Source organism: Drosophila mojavensis, unplaced genomic scaffold (assembly GCF_018153725.1).
Source record: "Drosophila mojavensis isolate 15081-1352.22 unplaced genomic scaffold, ASM1815372v1 contig_136, whole genome shotgun sequence".
NCBI lineage: Eukaryota > Metazoa > Arthropoda > Insecta > Diptera > Drosophilidae > Drosophila > Drosophila mojavensis.
The window spans coordinates 22,769,303-22,785,571 of record NW_025318667.1 but is presented as its reverse complement, the minus strand read 5'-3'; the positions used below and the strand labels follow the sequence as shown (position 1 = coordinate 22,785,571).

The window sequence follows — 16,269 nt, the reverse complement described above, 5'->3', positions numbered from 1 at the left end:
GCTCTCTGGACAAATGGGCAGCTCTTTCCATTTGCCAACTTGGTTTGTGACTCAGGGCCAAAGACAAATGCAATTAGGCAAGTGAAAGGCAGCATAATAAATGATAATAAAACAAACAAACAAAATTTTAAAAAGAAATATGAGAATATATTATAAATTTTAAAAATTTAAAAAAAATTAAATTAATTAATAAATAAATATGTACATAAATTAAATATGCTTAAAAATATATAAATAAAATAAATAAAGAATAAAAATATAAATATAAATAATATTTATATAAGAATAAAAATAATATTTTTATGATTATAAAATAATAATATTTATATAAAAAAAAATATATATATATATTTATATATTATATATAAAAAACACATTCCTAGACTGTTCAGATAGACACACCATATACATATATGTATAGAACTCAACAGCTGGGACATCATCTCCAGCAGTTGAATCCGAATGCCAAAGTTCAATCAGAGAATGAGCTAAGCACTCCACTACGGTCTTTGGCAGAAACTCTCAGTGTCTAAAACTATGCAACATAATTCGAGCAGCGACTGTGCAGCAGTGCCGCAAAGTAGACTTAATTAGCTGATTGAGTGCCACACCTGAACAGGTGGGCGGTAGGGCGGGGTGGGTGTGTATGTGAATGAAGAACCGGTCGGTTAGCTGACCTAATTAGTCAACGCTCAATGCTCGACGCCTGAGAATGTTTATCGCAGGCAAATACAATGCGCAGCCTCTGCCTGCAGCAAAAACCCGTCGCATAATTTCTCAGCGCTTCAATTTGCCAAACTTTGCGGCTGAGATATGTCAACTCAGCCGCAGACGTCATCGATGTGTGAGCTTGTGTGTGTGACTCGAGCAAAGCTGATTTCAATGCGAATGTTAATTAAACTCACATCACACATGTCACCTGGCAACGGACCAATAGAAATTTATGCATTCCCCGAGCTGATTTGTTGCAGCTTGCAAAGCTCCAGCTCCAGCTCGCTGATGGTTTCATATAAAAGTGTTGCAACTGATTGTTGGCTAGCGCATTTAACGCTGACCGCAGCACTGGACTAGCGCCCTCACTCCACTCTTCTTACCGCTCTCCCGCCCACATCCTAATCCCAGCATGATGATGACCGGGCAGCCGCAGTTGCTGCTGCTGCTGTGCATCAGCTTTGGCTGCATTGCAGTCACATTTGGTCAGGGTTTGGCTGTGCCCACGCGCCAGCTGCTGGCGCCCAGCCTGCGCTTTGCCGAGAGCTTCGAGATCTTTGACGGCAACGAGGCGGACGAGGACGAGGTGGTGGGCACAGGCGAGCAACTGCGGCAGCTGCTGGGGCAGGAGCTGACCAGCGCTGTGGCACCACTGACAGCTGCACCACTCGCCGTGCTGAGCCGCCGCCGGCCGGGCATTATGGCGCCCAGATCAGCCACGGCGGCTCTACAGCTCTTCGCTGACTCTGCCGAGTCCGATGAATCTGACGACGGCGAGGACAGCGATGAGGCAGACAACGATGGGGATACGAATACCAATACGGATGCAGATACGGATACGGATACGGATACGGACACGGATACGGATACGGATACGGGCCCCGCCCAGCAGCCAGTGCCCCAGCCCGAACAGGTGCCTCAAGAGGTGCCTCAGCAGCTGCCGCAGGAGCCGCCGCAGCAGGAATACAATCCATATCGCGACAACTTCAACGACCGCAACGAGGATGGCAGCTACGTTTTCGGGTGAGTCAGCAGCCGACGCACCACCGTCACCGCAACCACTATAAACCACTGCTCAACCCACATCCAACAGCTATTCGCTGCCGAACGGCGTGCGCCGCTGGGAGCGTGGCTTCTTCTCCGAGCACCAGCACCACGGTCTAGTGGTCGAGGGCTTCTACGCCCAGCCACGGCACTACGGGCACAGCATCCAATACGAGCTGCGCTGCTATCGCGCCGATGCCCATGGCTATCAGCCGCTGGCAGGTATACCAGAAATATATACTATGTATATCTTTGAGATATATATAATTACCTGTCTTTATTATTTATAATCTGAATAATAAATATTCTTTCTTGCAGTCGAGTATCTGCAGCAGCCGCCTCGAGTGCGCCGCTTTGAGTTGCCCAATGTGAGCTGTTTGAGCTTTAATCGATAGCTAGACTATCGATCACTATCATATCGAACAGAATAACCTTAGGCTATGAATATCTCGTACCTAATTTTTTTTTTTTGTGCACGTAATAAAATGAAATACCTGTAATGGTTATCTATTGGGCAGTTTTTTATTATCTTTGTTTATACCCTGAAATCTTTAATTATGGAAAGGTAGGGTATACTGATTTTTTTTAAATATTTTAATTGTACAATGTACATTTATATAATGATTTTTCGGATGAACGCAGTGATCGCTCGAGAGACTCATACCAGAGATTATCGGTTATCGATTCAAATCGATCATTTCATCAAATCAGCTGGCTGTAAATTCATTAATTTAGAGATGATATATGTATAATGTAGATTTCATTAACAAGCTGTAAAATGATCATCGTCTTAATGAAGTTTTCTTTCATGAAGTTTCTTTTAGTGCTATCGATTATAATCGATCATTTAATCAAATCAGCTGGCTGTAAATTGACTAATTTAGAGATGATAAACATGCAATGTAGATTTCATTATCAAACTGTGCAAATGATAATCATCTTAATGAAGTTTCTTTTAATAAAAAGAATATTCATAATTTTCAACGAATTTCCCCTATGGGTATGTGTGAGTGTGTGTACATGTATTGTCTACTATGCATACATATCATGATAGTAAGCTTAGTTCTTTGCAGACGACAGGCTAGTCTCTAGTCAAGAGTTCAGTCTTCTCCGATTCATTTAAAATTTTAGCTAATCCATTAAAATTTCCAGTTCCTGATTATTCCTAATGCTTCCGCTAGGACTAACTGTCTAACAATTAGATAACATGCGAAAGTTCGCCGACTGAGCGAGAGAGCTTATATATACGCCGTTTAGCTTGAAAGCATATTTATCAGGCAGTCAAATTAGGAAATTACATTTATTTATCATATTTATTTGGATAAGCCTTCGTTTTACTCATGCAGGGAAATGCAATTTGAAAACTCTAGACTTTGCTTGCTAGATCCATCGAGCTGCTGCCAGTTTAATTCAAATGGCATTTGAGAATACTTTTTATTTGTTTTTATTGTCTTCTGGTGACTGTAGATTGTATGTTCTTTAATTTTATTTTTTTGGGCTTGTTTCTTATTTTTTGTTTTTTTTATTTTATTTTATTTTATTTTATTTTATTTTTTTTTTTGGTTTCTTTTTTTTTTTTTTTTTTTTTTTTATTGTGTTTTGTTTTGAGAGCCCGAGATTGCTATCTGACTTTGTGTGGGTGCGCCGCCGTGTTTGCTGTCTCACTCACTCTCACTCTCGCTCTCACTCTCGCTCTCGCTCTCTCTTTCTCCGTGTTGGACCGGCGTTTGGCGTCGTGTGTATTCCCACAGTTTTCAATTTTTGGCGATTTGTTGCGGCACTTAACGGTTTGTTAGCTGTCATTGTTGCTGGTTGCGTTGATGAGGCGCCTTTTGTTGGGCCCGCAACGGAATCCGCTGTCGACTCCAAAAATTTTAAGCAATTGTCTTTCGGCGCAAGGGGGTAGTCACATCCGCTATTCTTTTGTCAATATTGTTGTTGCTCTTGTTGTTGCTGTTGCTGTTCTTGGTTGTTATTGTTGTTGTTTAAATATAAATTTGCCTAAATCAACAGACGAGCGTCAAGTTTTGTGGCGAGTATCGCCGCAAGTTTTGTTTATTTCACAAGTAACATCAGCCCATTGTCGTCTGTTTGCATATATCGCGCGTGGGGCTGTCCCACAGATAAACAGCCACAAACACACACAAAACAATAAAAGAAAACTGGTTCACTTGGCGCACGTTTTCCGGGTGTATATACATACATACATATATATAGAGCGAGAGAGATATACTTATATACAGAGATATCCTCCAACCACATAACGGTTACAAAGTGTATGTGGAGCAAGTTGGTTAACAAATACTTAGGTGGCTAAGAGGACGGTCAAGAAGATCTCATCAAAATGTCTAGAGAGTAAATAACAAACGAAAAGAAAAACAGCTAGAGATAAAGTCAGAGAGAGAGAGTGAAAGAGGGAGAGAGAGATATACAAATAGATGAGAGAAGTAAAATGAGTGTGAATGAAAATGAGAAAGATCAGGATGGAAAGAGAAAATGAAAAAGAAATTGAAAGTGAAGAAGAAGGTGAGGCAGAGATAGACAGGCATACACATATATAAACAGGTAAAATGAAATAGTGAAATACCATGATTGAAGGAAGCGAGGATAAGGAAAAAGATACCGAAAATAGTAGACAGATGGAAAGGGCAGAAGAAAGAAAGAGAATTTGAAATAGAAAAAGAGAGAAAAAGAAAGAAAGTTCGAGGTGAGATGGAACGAGAAGCGGAGAGAAGGAAAGAGAAAGGGCGGCAGAAATGGGGGACAGAGAGAGAGAGAGGGAGATGGTGAGTAAGAGAAGGAGAAAGCGCGAGAGATAGGGGTCGAGAGAGGGGGAAGAAAAAAGCGACTTAGAGGTACAAATAGGAAGAGAGACAGAAATAGAGTGAGGGGGGAATTTAGAGAGAGAGAGAGAGAGGGACAAAAGGAGAGAGAGAAAGAGAATGAAAGGGGACGATCAAAGATATATATGCAGGGAAAGTCAATGCAAATGGCAATACGAAACATAGAAATAAAAAAAAAAAAAAAAAAAAAAAGAATAAGGCAGAAAGAAACAGAAATAAGGATGGAAGGAAAGAAAAGAGTGAGTGGCGAATAGTGAGATCAAAAGGAAGAGTAGAAAGGAGAAGGAGCTCGAAATCAACCCAGAAATAAAGCAACAACTAGAGAGAGAGGTAGAGAGAGAAAGAGAGAGAGAGAGAGACATTTATAAAAGTCTACACATAATTAGCACTTTATCATGTTTCCCCATATAAAGTTCAACTGCATGACATATGATTGACTTTTCCATTAGTGAGCTGCATAAGGATAAATGTTTTCGCTCTAGTGCCCCAATTCTAGTGTACACTGGCCAACAAATATCAATGTTAGCTGAGGCCAGCATCATGCTCATGTCTCTCGTATAACATGCACTTACACAATTGAGAAATGGAGACTCCGTGCAGAGCCAATCCGTGTGAAGGGAGTAGACAACTGTATTGATGCCCGCCTGATACATCCTGAATGGCAAAAGGAACGAAGCTGCTAAGCGATGCAACGTGTTGATTTCAGTTGTTTCCAATGGCCCAAATTGAAATGCATTGACTGAAGTTGAGCAAGTGCAATCTCTCTATATCGCCTTGTCTCTCTTTTGCGCTCTCATTCTCCACCTTTCTCCAGTTGCAGCTGTCCGGTCCTAAAACATGCCCATGTCCTTCCCGGTCCCTGGCTTCGTCTACAGCGACTAACTAAGCGCCAACATGCGAAACATTTATACTCGCCCGACTGCAAATAGAGTGGAACGTATCAAATGTCATTGTCTTTTCTATTTGTTTGGTTCTATTTTTATTTTGTTTTTTTTTTTTTTTTTTTTTACTTAAAAGTGTTTGACGGATGCGCAAATTTTTACGCAAACAAGTAAATAACTCAAGTTGTCAGGGAACTTTGCAGTGGAAATCATGCAGTAATCAAGTTGATGCGAATTTTGCAACAAACTTTGAGGCATACAAACAGACAAGCAGACAGACAAACAGACAGCTAGACAGATGGACAGACAGTTGGACAGACAGTTAGACAGAGTGAAGCAAACGCGCGAATGCGTCGTTTTGGCCTATAATTGAGCAATTTACACCAAGACATGGCCGCACGAGGCAGCGCCAAGCAGAAGGAGGCAACAGCAGGAGGCAGGAGGCAAGCAGGCAGGCAGGCAGGCAGAAGCAGCAGCAGGACTCGACGGCAGCAGCATATATTGTATACATACATGTATATACATAGACCCATGCAGTAGCATGACGCTTCATATGTTTAGTCGGACTGCTGACCCGAGTCGACAACTTTTGGACTTTGTTGTGGCTCTGCAGGATCAAACAGTGTGTCGACATGGCATGGAATGCGATAAAAATGCTGAGATTATCTAACCGAAATACTTTCAAATCGAAATCGACCAATATAAATTCATGGCCCAGACACTTGCACATGCCAACGTGGGGCTGCTGGCCAGCGACTGGTGTCGAGGGGTTGGATTCGAGGTTTTTTCTCTTGTCTTTTTTCTTTCTTCTCTCTTTTTTTTTTAGTTTTAGTTTTGGTTTAGGTTTAGGTTTAGGTCTCTCTGCTCTGCTGCTTGGCTGCTGGGGAACGCTGCACGGAAATGCTGGCAAATGAAATATTGTGCAAAATGGCAGCGCACAAACAAGCTGAGTTTCCATTTCGCTGTGCCCAAAGAGAGGGAAAGGGGGAGCGAGAGAGAGAGAGTGTGTCTGTGTGTATATGGGTGCTAGGCAGCTGTCCCAGCTATGGATCTCTCTTCTGTATACGGCCGCACACCAAACTTGAAACAATATTTTATGCTTATATGGGTAAAAATATTTATTAGTTTGTTGTTTTGCGTAGAAGTATGTGTGAAGAGTGTCTGCCTGTGTGTATGTGTGTGTGTGTGTGTTTGTATGTGTGTCGACAACGGATTTGCAGCTGCAGTTGGCGGCCACATCGCCATTTCAATTCATTTTTTATGGTGCTGCATTTACATTCTCGCGAATCTTGTAATTCTCGCTCTCTGAACTGAAGCGAGTATATGAGTTTTGTGCAAAGTCTGTGTGTGAAAGGCCAGAGATTTGAAATTGCTAATATGTCATCTAAATCTGCTCAACTGCTGTGCCCTGGAGCTGCAAAGTTATTGACAGTGGCTCCACGCGGGTGTCACTCCCATCGGTGGCCCCTTTGATGAATTCATCAGCTCTTATGCATATGCAAAAGTTCTTTCCATCAAAATTATGAAAAACGAGACAGAAGTTTCATTTACTATAAATAAACATGCGCAAAGTTGAAAAGCTCGATAAATCACTGAGATCGTTTTAAAGCCAATATTATTTTGTTTTCATATCTTTTCATTGCGACAAACTATATTTTCTTTAATATTAACTCACTTGAGAACAATATACGTATACGTAATATTATTTATCTTCAATAAATTTGTTTAAATATAAAAAATAATTTTTTTATTGAGTTAAATATCAGCTAAGTTAGACGATTTGGAAACATATTAAAAAAAAAAAAAAAAAAAAAAAAAAACTTATAATTTTGGCAATCGATACTATCGATCGTGGCATCGATAAATCTTAACAGCTCTACAGAGCGCCTTAATCTTAGATCATTATAGCCCATTATCATATATCATAATAGATTATAATAAATCCACATAGACTTCTCAGATCATCAGAGAGCATCATAAATGTTGATCTATGATAGGTCATAGGTCAACATAATCATAGATCATATATATCTATCCCCTTTTAGGCACGTCCAATATATATAGATCCAATACCCTTTCCTCTATAGAGCTAAGCTCATCAATTTCCACATTGCAATCTGCGATGATTGATTTTTCTATTATATCGCCCTTATCAAAAAATATCCCTAAGCGAGTATTATGCAGTCGCATGCTCCCTTTTTTTGATGGTTATTATTGCTGTGACTGCTCCTCTCTGTTCTGGTCAAGTGAGCCGCATTAAAAGCCCTAACTGAGTGTGCTTCATCTTGGCGACCTAACGGGACAGCCAGCTGTCAAAATGCTGGGAAATAAACGCTTAAATTTATTAATTGTGCTTTTAGTTTGACAAGCGGACTTAAATCTGGCCAAGGGTCTGGCGCGTCTGCCTGTTAACTGCTAATTGCAGTCGCTTAATGGCCAGCGACTTGCCCAGCGAGCTGTGCCACTTGACACCCACGCAACAGAGAGAGACAGAGAGTGAGAGAGAGAGAGAGAGAGAGAGAGATCGAGGAAGGGGGAAGCGGGAGCGAGTGGAAGGCTGCTCCGTCAGGTGTAATGCTTGAGCAGCACGCACTTGCTCCACTCAACATTTACAACATTTAAGCTGTGCATAGTTGAAAATTCCTTTGGCCTAATTATGCCAATCAATTATTTATGACGAAAGCCACTTAGTGGAAACAATTAGAGCCTAACTCAATCAATTTCATTCAGATTTCAATTGCAAAATTAGAGACTTTTGAGAGTGATTAGAGCGCCAGTTGTTATTCAATCAGCTTAACAGTTAGACAATGCATTCATATTCAACTCACATTAATTTCTTTATGATTTCTAAATTTGTAAATCATATTCAAATATTAAGTATTTATTATATGTATATAAGCATGTGTATAACGGAGAATGGAATTATTTTGATGCAGCCAAACTCCAGTCTATTCTCTTCTATTTAATTATACTCAGAAGGCAAAGTTAGTTAGTATGGCTTTTCTTTTCATACTCAGACTAAATACTCTAATCTCTCGAATCAAGTCTCCCTATTGGTGCTTCATCTTGAGCTTGATCGAACAATAATTATGGAAAAGTAGAAGCAACTCTCTCGAGCTTAAGCCTCGCTGCTTATGAGTACAGTGAGTATCATTAATATTTGGTTTTTTTATTTGTCAACATTTTTTCCTAATCTTTGTTAGTTATGTTGAAAATACGTAGTATATTGATATATACCTCATCGGAAAGATTTTTTTTTTATTTCAATTAATATTATATGTTTTATATAAATTCATATAAATTAATATTATTGTTACGCACTGTATATCACACGACTAGAAAATTATCATACGCCTCGTTCTCCTTGGTTTGCTCTCTTGATGCAATGCTCGATATCATAATTAAAGGTACAACATGTTTATTATGATCATCATCATAATGATGTGCACATATATATAAACATACATATGTATGCACATTCCAACTAAAGCTTTCAAGACTTTAGCTTCAATTGCGGCAAACGAACGAACGGACGGACATTGCACAGAATCCATATATTGTTTAACTTCCTGAATGTGTACAAGAAGGCGAAGAGAATGCTTTGTTAGCTACTCAAGTCCACTAACAAACTTGCAATTAAAAATGAAATACTTGTATACAAAGGAATGCTGGCATCAATTAGGAATGGAGGAATACAGGTCAATCGAAAAATGTCGCCAAGTCTATTGACGTACTGCACAAAGGCCACCTATCTTACCTGAGTGGTTACGGCTCAAAACTCCGGGCAAAAAAACTCAAGAGAATATATGTACCATTTACTGTACGGCTACATTTTCATCTTGTTTTTGTCTCGATATTGAAGTAGGCTCCGTAGGCTCTTGTATGAAAACTTATTTAGTACTCTTGTTGAAGTTGCTAGGAATTCAAATTATAAATACAAATTACTTCTAAATGTATAAAAAAAAATCATACATAAAAAAATAAAAATATTACATTATTCTCTTTTATAAATATAAAAAAATGTTTATAAACAAAATTTATACAAAACTAAAAAAAAAAGTTACTCACTTCTATATTTAAATATTCTAATCATTCCAAAGTTCACGTCATAAATAAAAACAAGCTTGAATATAATTTCTTATTAAACACGAGACATCACAAAACCAAAAAATAAATAAATAAAAAATAATAAATAAATAAAAATAATAATAATAACAATAATTATAATTAAAGTTAATATAACATTAAAAACATAAATAAAATAGACTAGCTTATTTAATTTGTATTAATTTAATTTATCACGAATTCAAATAAAAACGTTTATGAAAATTAAAATTTACACAGCAAGAAGATTTATATCTTTCTTCAATCGTTCCAAAAAACACTTTAAAGATATAAAAAAAAAATATGTTATAAAAATTAGTTACATAGATTACATTACATTGTTATATATCGAGCAAAAATAAGCATATATATAGGGGACCCCTAAATATGAATACTTTTGTGACTGACTGTAGGTCTCGTTATGCAATCAAGACAAGCATCACTATAATTTCTAATATACGACAAATGCAAATTATTTTTATAAAAATATATATTTCAATAAATGCTATATAGCTCTAATTGTCCTTACCCAATCATAGCAAAACTCACTTGAAATATATATATCCATATAATTTCTAATTTTATACATATCACAATCACAATCATTTAGTTATTTTTGTCGGCACTTCAGATGGCAAGCCAAAACAAAGCAAGAATACATATGTATAAAAATACATATATGTATGTATATGTATATGAAAAATAAAAAAGAAATTCAGTTACTTGCAAACGCCTTTTTCAGTTCAGTCAACGATTAAATACAATGGCCATCGATAACACGAGCAATGAAGATGATTGAGGCAGCATTAAGTGCGGCAGTCGCCAGACATTTATCAAGCAGCCGTCGAGGAGCTGCCGCGCCGCTGTGCTCATTGTCAAGGACATGGCCAAGTGTTAAGCACAACATTCGGAAAACGAAAAGGAAAAGGAGAAAAGAAGAGAAGAGACATGAAAAGAAAAGATGTCGAAGCAGAAGGAGTGACTGCTGAAAGAAATGGACGCCCACATATTTTGGACTCAGACTCAATGGACAGCGGCAGCTGTTGGAATGATGCGAGCCGCTGATGCAGGGGTCTGGTCAATGAACCGTGACTCTGCCTCTACTTCTCTCTCTCTCTCTCTCTCTCTGTCCTGGTCAAGCTGTGCCTGTGCCTGACACATATTACAGCCGCTGGCGGCACAAAAAGCACACAGCTCGGACTTGGATTCGGATTCGGATTCAGATTCGAATTTGAAGCTGAAGCTGAAGATGAAATCAAAAACACAAAGTCCCAGGCGCGCTGTCAATGTCAGGAGCTGGGCGTGGGTGTCGGAGGATTTCGGGGATTAAAGTTGTGGGGACGAGTGTCAGCCAAATCGTTGCCACTGACATGCGAGTTTATTATGTTTTCTCCTTCTCTCTCTCTCTCCATCGTCTTCTTCTTGTTCTCATCGCTCTTTGGCCAAACAAAAAAAGGCTTCGCTCTCGAGTGGTATATAAGGCCGACAGTCGTCTGGCCCAGTAATCAATTATTAAGTCCGTAGCTAAGCGAGAATGTTGCGTACCCCAAAGCGAATCGAAATGTGCCTGCAGCAGCAGCTGTTGCTGTTGCTATCGCTGCTGCTGCTGCTGCTGCTGGAAGTCAGTTTGTGCGCCGGCGAGACGCGCTGGACAGCTCCACCCAGACGCGGCAGCACCACAGCTATGCCAGCAGTTGACCGACATCAGCATGTGCACCACTGGCCACCGCTGCTTGCCCCACAGCGGGAACCCAAGCCGCAGCCCGCGACAGCCATCGACGGCCCGATTGAGAGCTTCGATCAACGCGCTCTGAGTGGCGAGCACGAGTACAGGTTATTGAGTTCGCCCCTGTCTCGGTCCATTTAATTGATATACTCCATATACTCCCGCCAGATATCGGCTGAGCAACGGCGACACGCGCTACGAGCGCACCTATTGGCTGCACCTGGGCTCGGGCCGCACGGTGCTGGCGCGTCGGGGCTACTACTCGGTGCCGCTGCCCAATGCCCAATACTCGACCGTCTTTTACAGCGCAGACGATCGGGGCTACCATGTGGATATGCGTAAGTAATGCGAATTACTGTGACCCTCCCCCTGACTGTGTGGGGGAGGGAGAGGGTCCTCGTGTGCAACCGAGTGTAAAATTTGATACCCAAAACGCAGACACATTATCCGGCGAGCAGCCGCTGCTGCCGCGCAGCCTTGACGTGCCCCATGATGTGGCAGGCATGCAGTCAACGCCAGCAGCTAAGCGAAATTCAATAAGCGTGCCAGAGCGTAACGATGAGCAGCTCGAGCAGCATCCAGATGCTCCAGCCATGGCCAGCAGCAGCAGCAGCAACAGCAGCAGCAGCAGTGGCACAGCCAAAGGTCAAACAGTGGCTAATGTCCGTCTGCCGGCAGTGGTAAGTGGCTGCCACGGTGGTTCAAGCACTGTGTCGCTTCCTTGGCTGTGAGCAAAAAATGAAAATGCTACAATTGCAGAGCCAAAGTCAGAGTCGGAGCCAAAACCGAACGAAGCCATCAACTATGGCCACACTGGAGGACATTTTTGCAGCTAAAGTTGGCACAGCATCAGCTGATGATGATGATGATGATAACGACGATGATGATGAAGGCCATAAGGATGATGGTGTCGCAGCCAGTAACATCAATGCAAACTGAATGCTAGCTGAAAACGAGGGCGTAAATGTGAGCGCAAAGAGGATGAGCTCGAGCCGGAGGAGCATAAGGCGAAGGAAACGGATGAGGATGAGTATAAGAATGGAAGAATGGTGAGTTTGTCGTCAGCATGGCATGGCATGGCATGGCATGGCATGGTAAAGTGACATCAAATAGCTGCACGTGTGCAGCTGGATCTGCTCCAGTGGCACAGTTGCCGCAGTTGCCACAGAGTCATGGACTTAAGGGGCTTTTCGCTATGCAGCGCTCAAGCGCCAGGCTTCGGTTGCGCCAAATCAAATTGTAACAATTGCCATTGAATGCTGCTCTCCCTGCTAGAGCCGCAGCTGACCTGGCTCCCGTTTCACAATCATTTTTGGCTGTGCTGTGCTCCGTAACACAATTTACCAGACCAAAACAGATCAAAAGACATCGAGACAGCAACTCAGGCTCCAAATACAACAGCAACAAATATAAGACACCAACTCAACAACGATTCACATCATCAATTGCTCACATTACGCCCGCATCAGCATCACCATCAGCATCAGCATCAGCATCAGAATTAGTATTGGCATCAGCTTCGACTCAGACTTCAAATTCGATTTGAGCAAGCAAATATAATAAAAATTATTTCAAATATTTCCATAAAAACGCCTACATGTTACCCATGCACTTTCAATGTGTGTTTTGTATCCTTTTCCTTTCTTTGTTCTCTCTCATTTTTTTTTGGCAACTTTTCAATTCAATTAATCAAAAAACCATAAATTGCTTTTGCCAGCACCCCACAAAATTTCTAATGTGATATTATGGAAGAGGCCTAAATTTGTAGCAGACAGAAACTACTCCTTGTGGTGGTTAGGGAGGGAGATTAGAGGAGGAAAGTAGAGAGGAAGCTAGAGAGAGACTAGCGAGAGGCTAGACAAGAAGGAGCAGGCTTAAAGAAAAATGAGATAGACACTATAGAGACTAGAAAGAGACGGACCTGAAAAGAAGCTAAAGGAAAGCTACAGATTGACTGGAAAAAACTAGAGAGAAAATAGAAATGCTCTATAGAGAGACTGGAGAGAGACTACAAGGACTAGAGACACTTGACAAACTAGAGAAACTGTGGAAAGATCAAAGAAAGAGAGAGTAGCAAATGACTAATAAGATTAGGGGAGGACTAAAAACATTTTAAGAGACAGACACGAGAAACACCAGAGAGAGACCAGAGACACAAGGGAAAGACCAGAGAAAGACTAAACAGAGGCCAGGGAGAGAGACCAGAGAAAGACCACAGAAATATCACAGACCCCAAGCAAAGACCAGAGGAATACCAAGGAAAGACTAAAAAGTGACCAGAGAGAGAGAGAGAGAGAGAGAGAGAGAGAGAGAGAAAGAGAGAGACCAGATAGAAAGACCAGAGAGGGAAATTGGAGAAAATTTGGAAGGTGAATAAAGACAAATTACAGAAAGACTATGGAGAAGAGACTACGGAGAGATTAGAAAAGGACTAAAAAGAGAGAGTCTGGAGAGATACCAGAGAAGTATTACAGAAAGACTAAAGCGAGACTAGTGATAGACCAAAGAGAGACTAGAGCAAACCTAAAACCTGATAGACTACAGGGACTATAGAGACTAGTGATGCGGAGAGGCTCTAAGGATGTTCGAGAGCTTGCAAAGCCTAGAGAGATTAGAGAGGGACAATAATGTCTAGGCATTAAACAGAAGTCTGGGGACTTGAGACTAAAGGCTAAAGTGAGTAGATAGTGTCTGCTGTCTATGATTCCATCATTGAGGTATCTGAGCCAGATGCCTTCAGGCGAAAATTCCAGACAAGCTGTTAAATGAATGTAAATAGTTGAATAGCTTCAAATGAATTTCGTTGAGTTGCCTGACAGGCCTAAGACAGGTGGCTGTCAAGTTGGCATCAAGCTCATTGACTTTTACCCTTTTATAATAATATTATTACAGCGAATTGAATGCATGGTTCCGTTATGTAAACAGTATAATCAAATAATAATAACAGCACAAATTAGATGAGCAGTCATTTCGGTAGGAAAACAAATTCATTTCACATAAATTGGGTCATTCGTGTTGACAAAATATGCCATTGCATTGCATGACTAAATATTATATATATATGTATGCATGTATATATCTTTTAGTGGTATTCATATTTCAAAATCTAAAGCTGATTTGTCGTTGCACTTGCTGCATTCTGTGGCTGCAGATGTTTAGAGATGCATATAATTAGCATTGGGCATGAGGCATGAGGCAGTTGCAAAGAAAGAGACACACAGAGAGAGAGAGAGAGAGAGAGAGAGAGAGAGAGATGGCATTTGAATCTGACTGTTCCAGAGTCAAAGCCAAGCTGAAATTTGTCAGCCACACTATTCAATTAGGAAATGCCTTGAGAATATCATTTGCTGGCCTAAACACGACATTATGAAACCCGGCAGACAAAAGTCCATCTGCTCCATACTTGCTTGCGAGCCATTCAGCACGGCAGCTCTGTGCGAATAGCTCGCTGGTCTCTACGGCCGGCTTTGTTGGGAGACAACGCCAGCGGACAGATTGTCAGCAGCAAATCGGTGAGCATTCATAAAACTGACTGAGAAGCTAACAGCCAAGAGCAGCAGCAGCAGGAGCAGTAGCAGGAGCTGCAGGAGTTTCAGGAGCTGTAGCTGTGGCAGCCAGAGCTCAACGCCCACCTTTGTCATAGTTTTTATGTCGAGCTGCCTTTTGGAGATTGGGGCTGCTCGTAAAATGCACACGAAGCGAAAGCAGCACAGGCTGTGGCCAAAAACCTGTAAGCAAAAGCTGAGACCGAGACCGAGAATACTACTGAGGCTGAGGCTGAAGCTAAAGCTGAGATTGGGGCTGGGACTGGGGCAGAGGTTGCTGCAGCTGCAGCTGCAGCTATTCATTTCAGCTACTAATCCGATGCGGCATACAGTTTTATTTACGAGTCGGCCTCCATGGCTATCTAATGAATGAGCACAGCCTGAAACTGAAACCGGCGCTGGCGACACAACGAGTGTGAATGACTGACTGACTGACTGACTGACTGACTGACTGAAGGAATGAATGAATGACTATGTGAATGCATGTGGCCCAAGGCGTCTTTGGCTTTTATGCAACTGCCTTCTTTTTTTTTTTTTTTTGGCTGACATAAAAAGCGCAGTTTGTTCTTTATACGGTTTGAATTCTAATTGCACAAACGAAGCTGCTGTCGCTGCCGCAGTCGCTGCCGCAGTCGCAGTCGCTGTCGCTGCCTTCATAGTTGTCAGGCAGCTGGCGGGAATTCAAGGTGCGGGCTCAGCCCAAACACACGCCACCCACATGCATATCCAAATACATGCACATATGTATGTCTGTATGTGCATATGTATTTACAGCACTGTGAATGTCGGCACTCAAGCTGTTTGCCTCACAAAGCGCTACAAATTACGAACGGATGCAGAATGTGGTAAAATTATGAGAATTGCTTGCTAAACTCAAACGATTTGCGACAATGGCGTTGATGTGAAATGTCTTTATGTCCTTATTGCAGCCATGTCGATCTGTTGCAACTAGCCAACATGGGCCGCATTGAAACCCTCTTGCAACGGGCTATGCTGCACTGAAACAATGAGTTAATATTTGGAGGGATTTTTGTGCTATGAAATATAGTTTCTAGAAATTTTATAATAGAAACGATATTAATTTATTGTAGATATAAAATTATATATACAAATATCTTATTAAGAAAGAGCACTTTGAATATTTTAAATAAACTTAAAGCTGACAGAGTTTATATGGGATTTATACGTATATACTATATACAACATATATGTATATAAATATATATATACAGGCTCTCTCTCTCTCTCTCTCTCTCTCTCTCTCTTCTCTCACTCCTTCTCTCTTTTCATAGTCCTCTCACATTCTCCCTTCACTTATAACTAAAATGTTCATACTCTTCTCCTTTCATTCCTCCTATTCTCCTCTCACTTCTCCCTTCACATATAAGCTCAACTTAAATTTACATAGTATTTGC

The 16,269-nt window shown here is 41.0% G+C and overlaps 2 protein-coding genes across 2 annotated transcripts; both read left to right on the top strand.

Moving 5' to 3' along the window:
* Positions 1-1,044: 1,044 nt before the first annotated feature.
* LOC6584512 (chromatin-remodeling ATPase INO80) lies at positions 1,045-2,265 on the top strand. Its single transcript, XM_032732197.2, has 3 exons — positions 1,045-1,734; positions 1,805-1,977; positions 2,074-2,265. The coding sequence occupies exons 1-3, from the start codon at positions 1,124-1,126 to the stop codon at positions 2,148-2,150; spliced, it is 861 nt and encodes a 286-aa protein (XP_032588088.2). The 5' UTR covers positions 1,045-1,123; the 3' UTR covers positions 2,151-2,265.
* Positions 2,266-11,092: 8,827 nt separating this feature from the next.
* Positions 11,093-12,917, top strand: LOC6584511. The gene is made up of 4 exons (XM_044009617.1): positions 11,093-11,416; positions 11,478-11,647; positions 11,748-11,989; positions 12,069-12,917. The coding sequence occupies exons 1-4, from the start codon at positions 11,118-11,120 to the stop codon at positions 12,246-12,248; spliced, it is 891 nt and encodes a 296-aa protein (XP_043865552.1). The 5' UTR covers positions 11,093-11,117; the 3' UTR covers positions 12,249-12,917.
* Positions 12,918-16,269: the final 3,352 nt, after the last annotated feature.

Coding starts and splice junctions, on each gene's coding strand:
- LOC6584512 (XM_032732197.2), top strand. CDS start 1,124: ATGATGATGACCGGGCAGCCGCAGTTGCTGCTGCTGCTGTGCATCAGC. Junction 1,735..1,804: donor GATGGCAGCTACGTTTTCGG/GTGAGTCAGCAG, acceptor CACATCCAACAG/CTATTCGCTGCCGAACGGCG. Junction 1,978..2,073: donor TGGCTATCAGCCGCTGGCAG/GTATACCAGAAA, acceptor TCTTTCTTGCAG/TCGAGTATCTGCAGCAGCCG.
- LOC6584511 (XM_044009617.1), top strand. CDS start 11,118: ATGTTGCGTACCCCAAAGCGAATCGAAATGTGCCTGCAGCAGCAGCTG. Junction 11,417..11,477: donor AGTGGCGAGCACGAGTACAG/GTTATTGAGTTC, acceptor TACTCCCGCCAG/ATATCGGCTGAGCAACGGCG. Junction 11,990..12,068: donor ATGTCCGTCTGCCGGCAGTG/GTAAGTGGCTGC, acceptor CTACAATTGCAG/AGCCAAAGTCAGAGTCGGAG.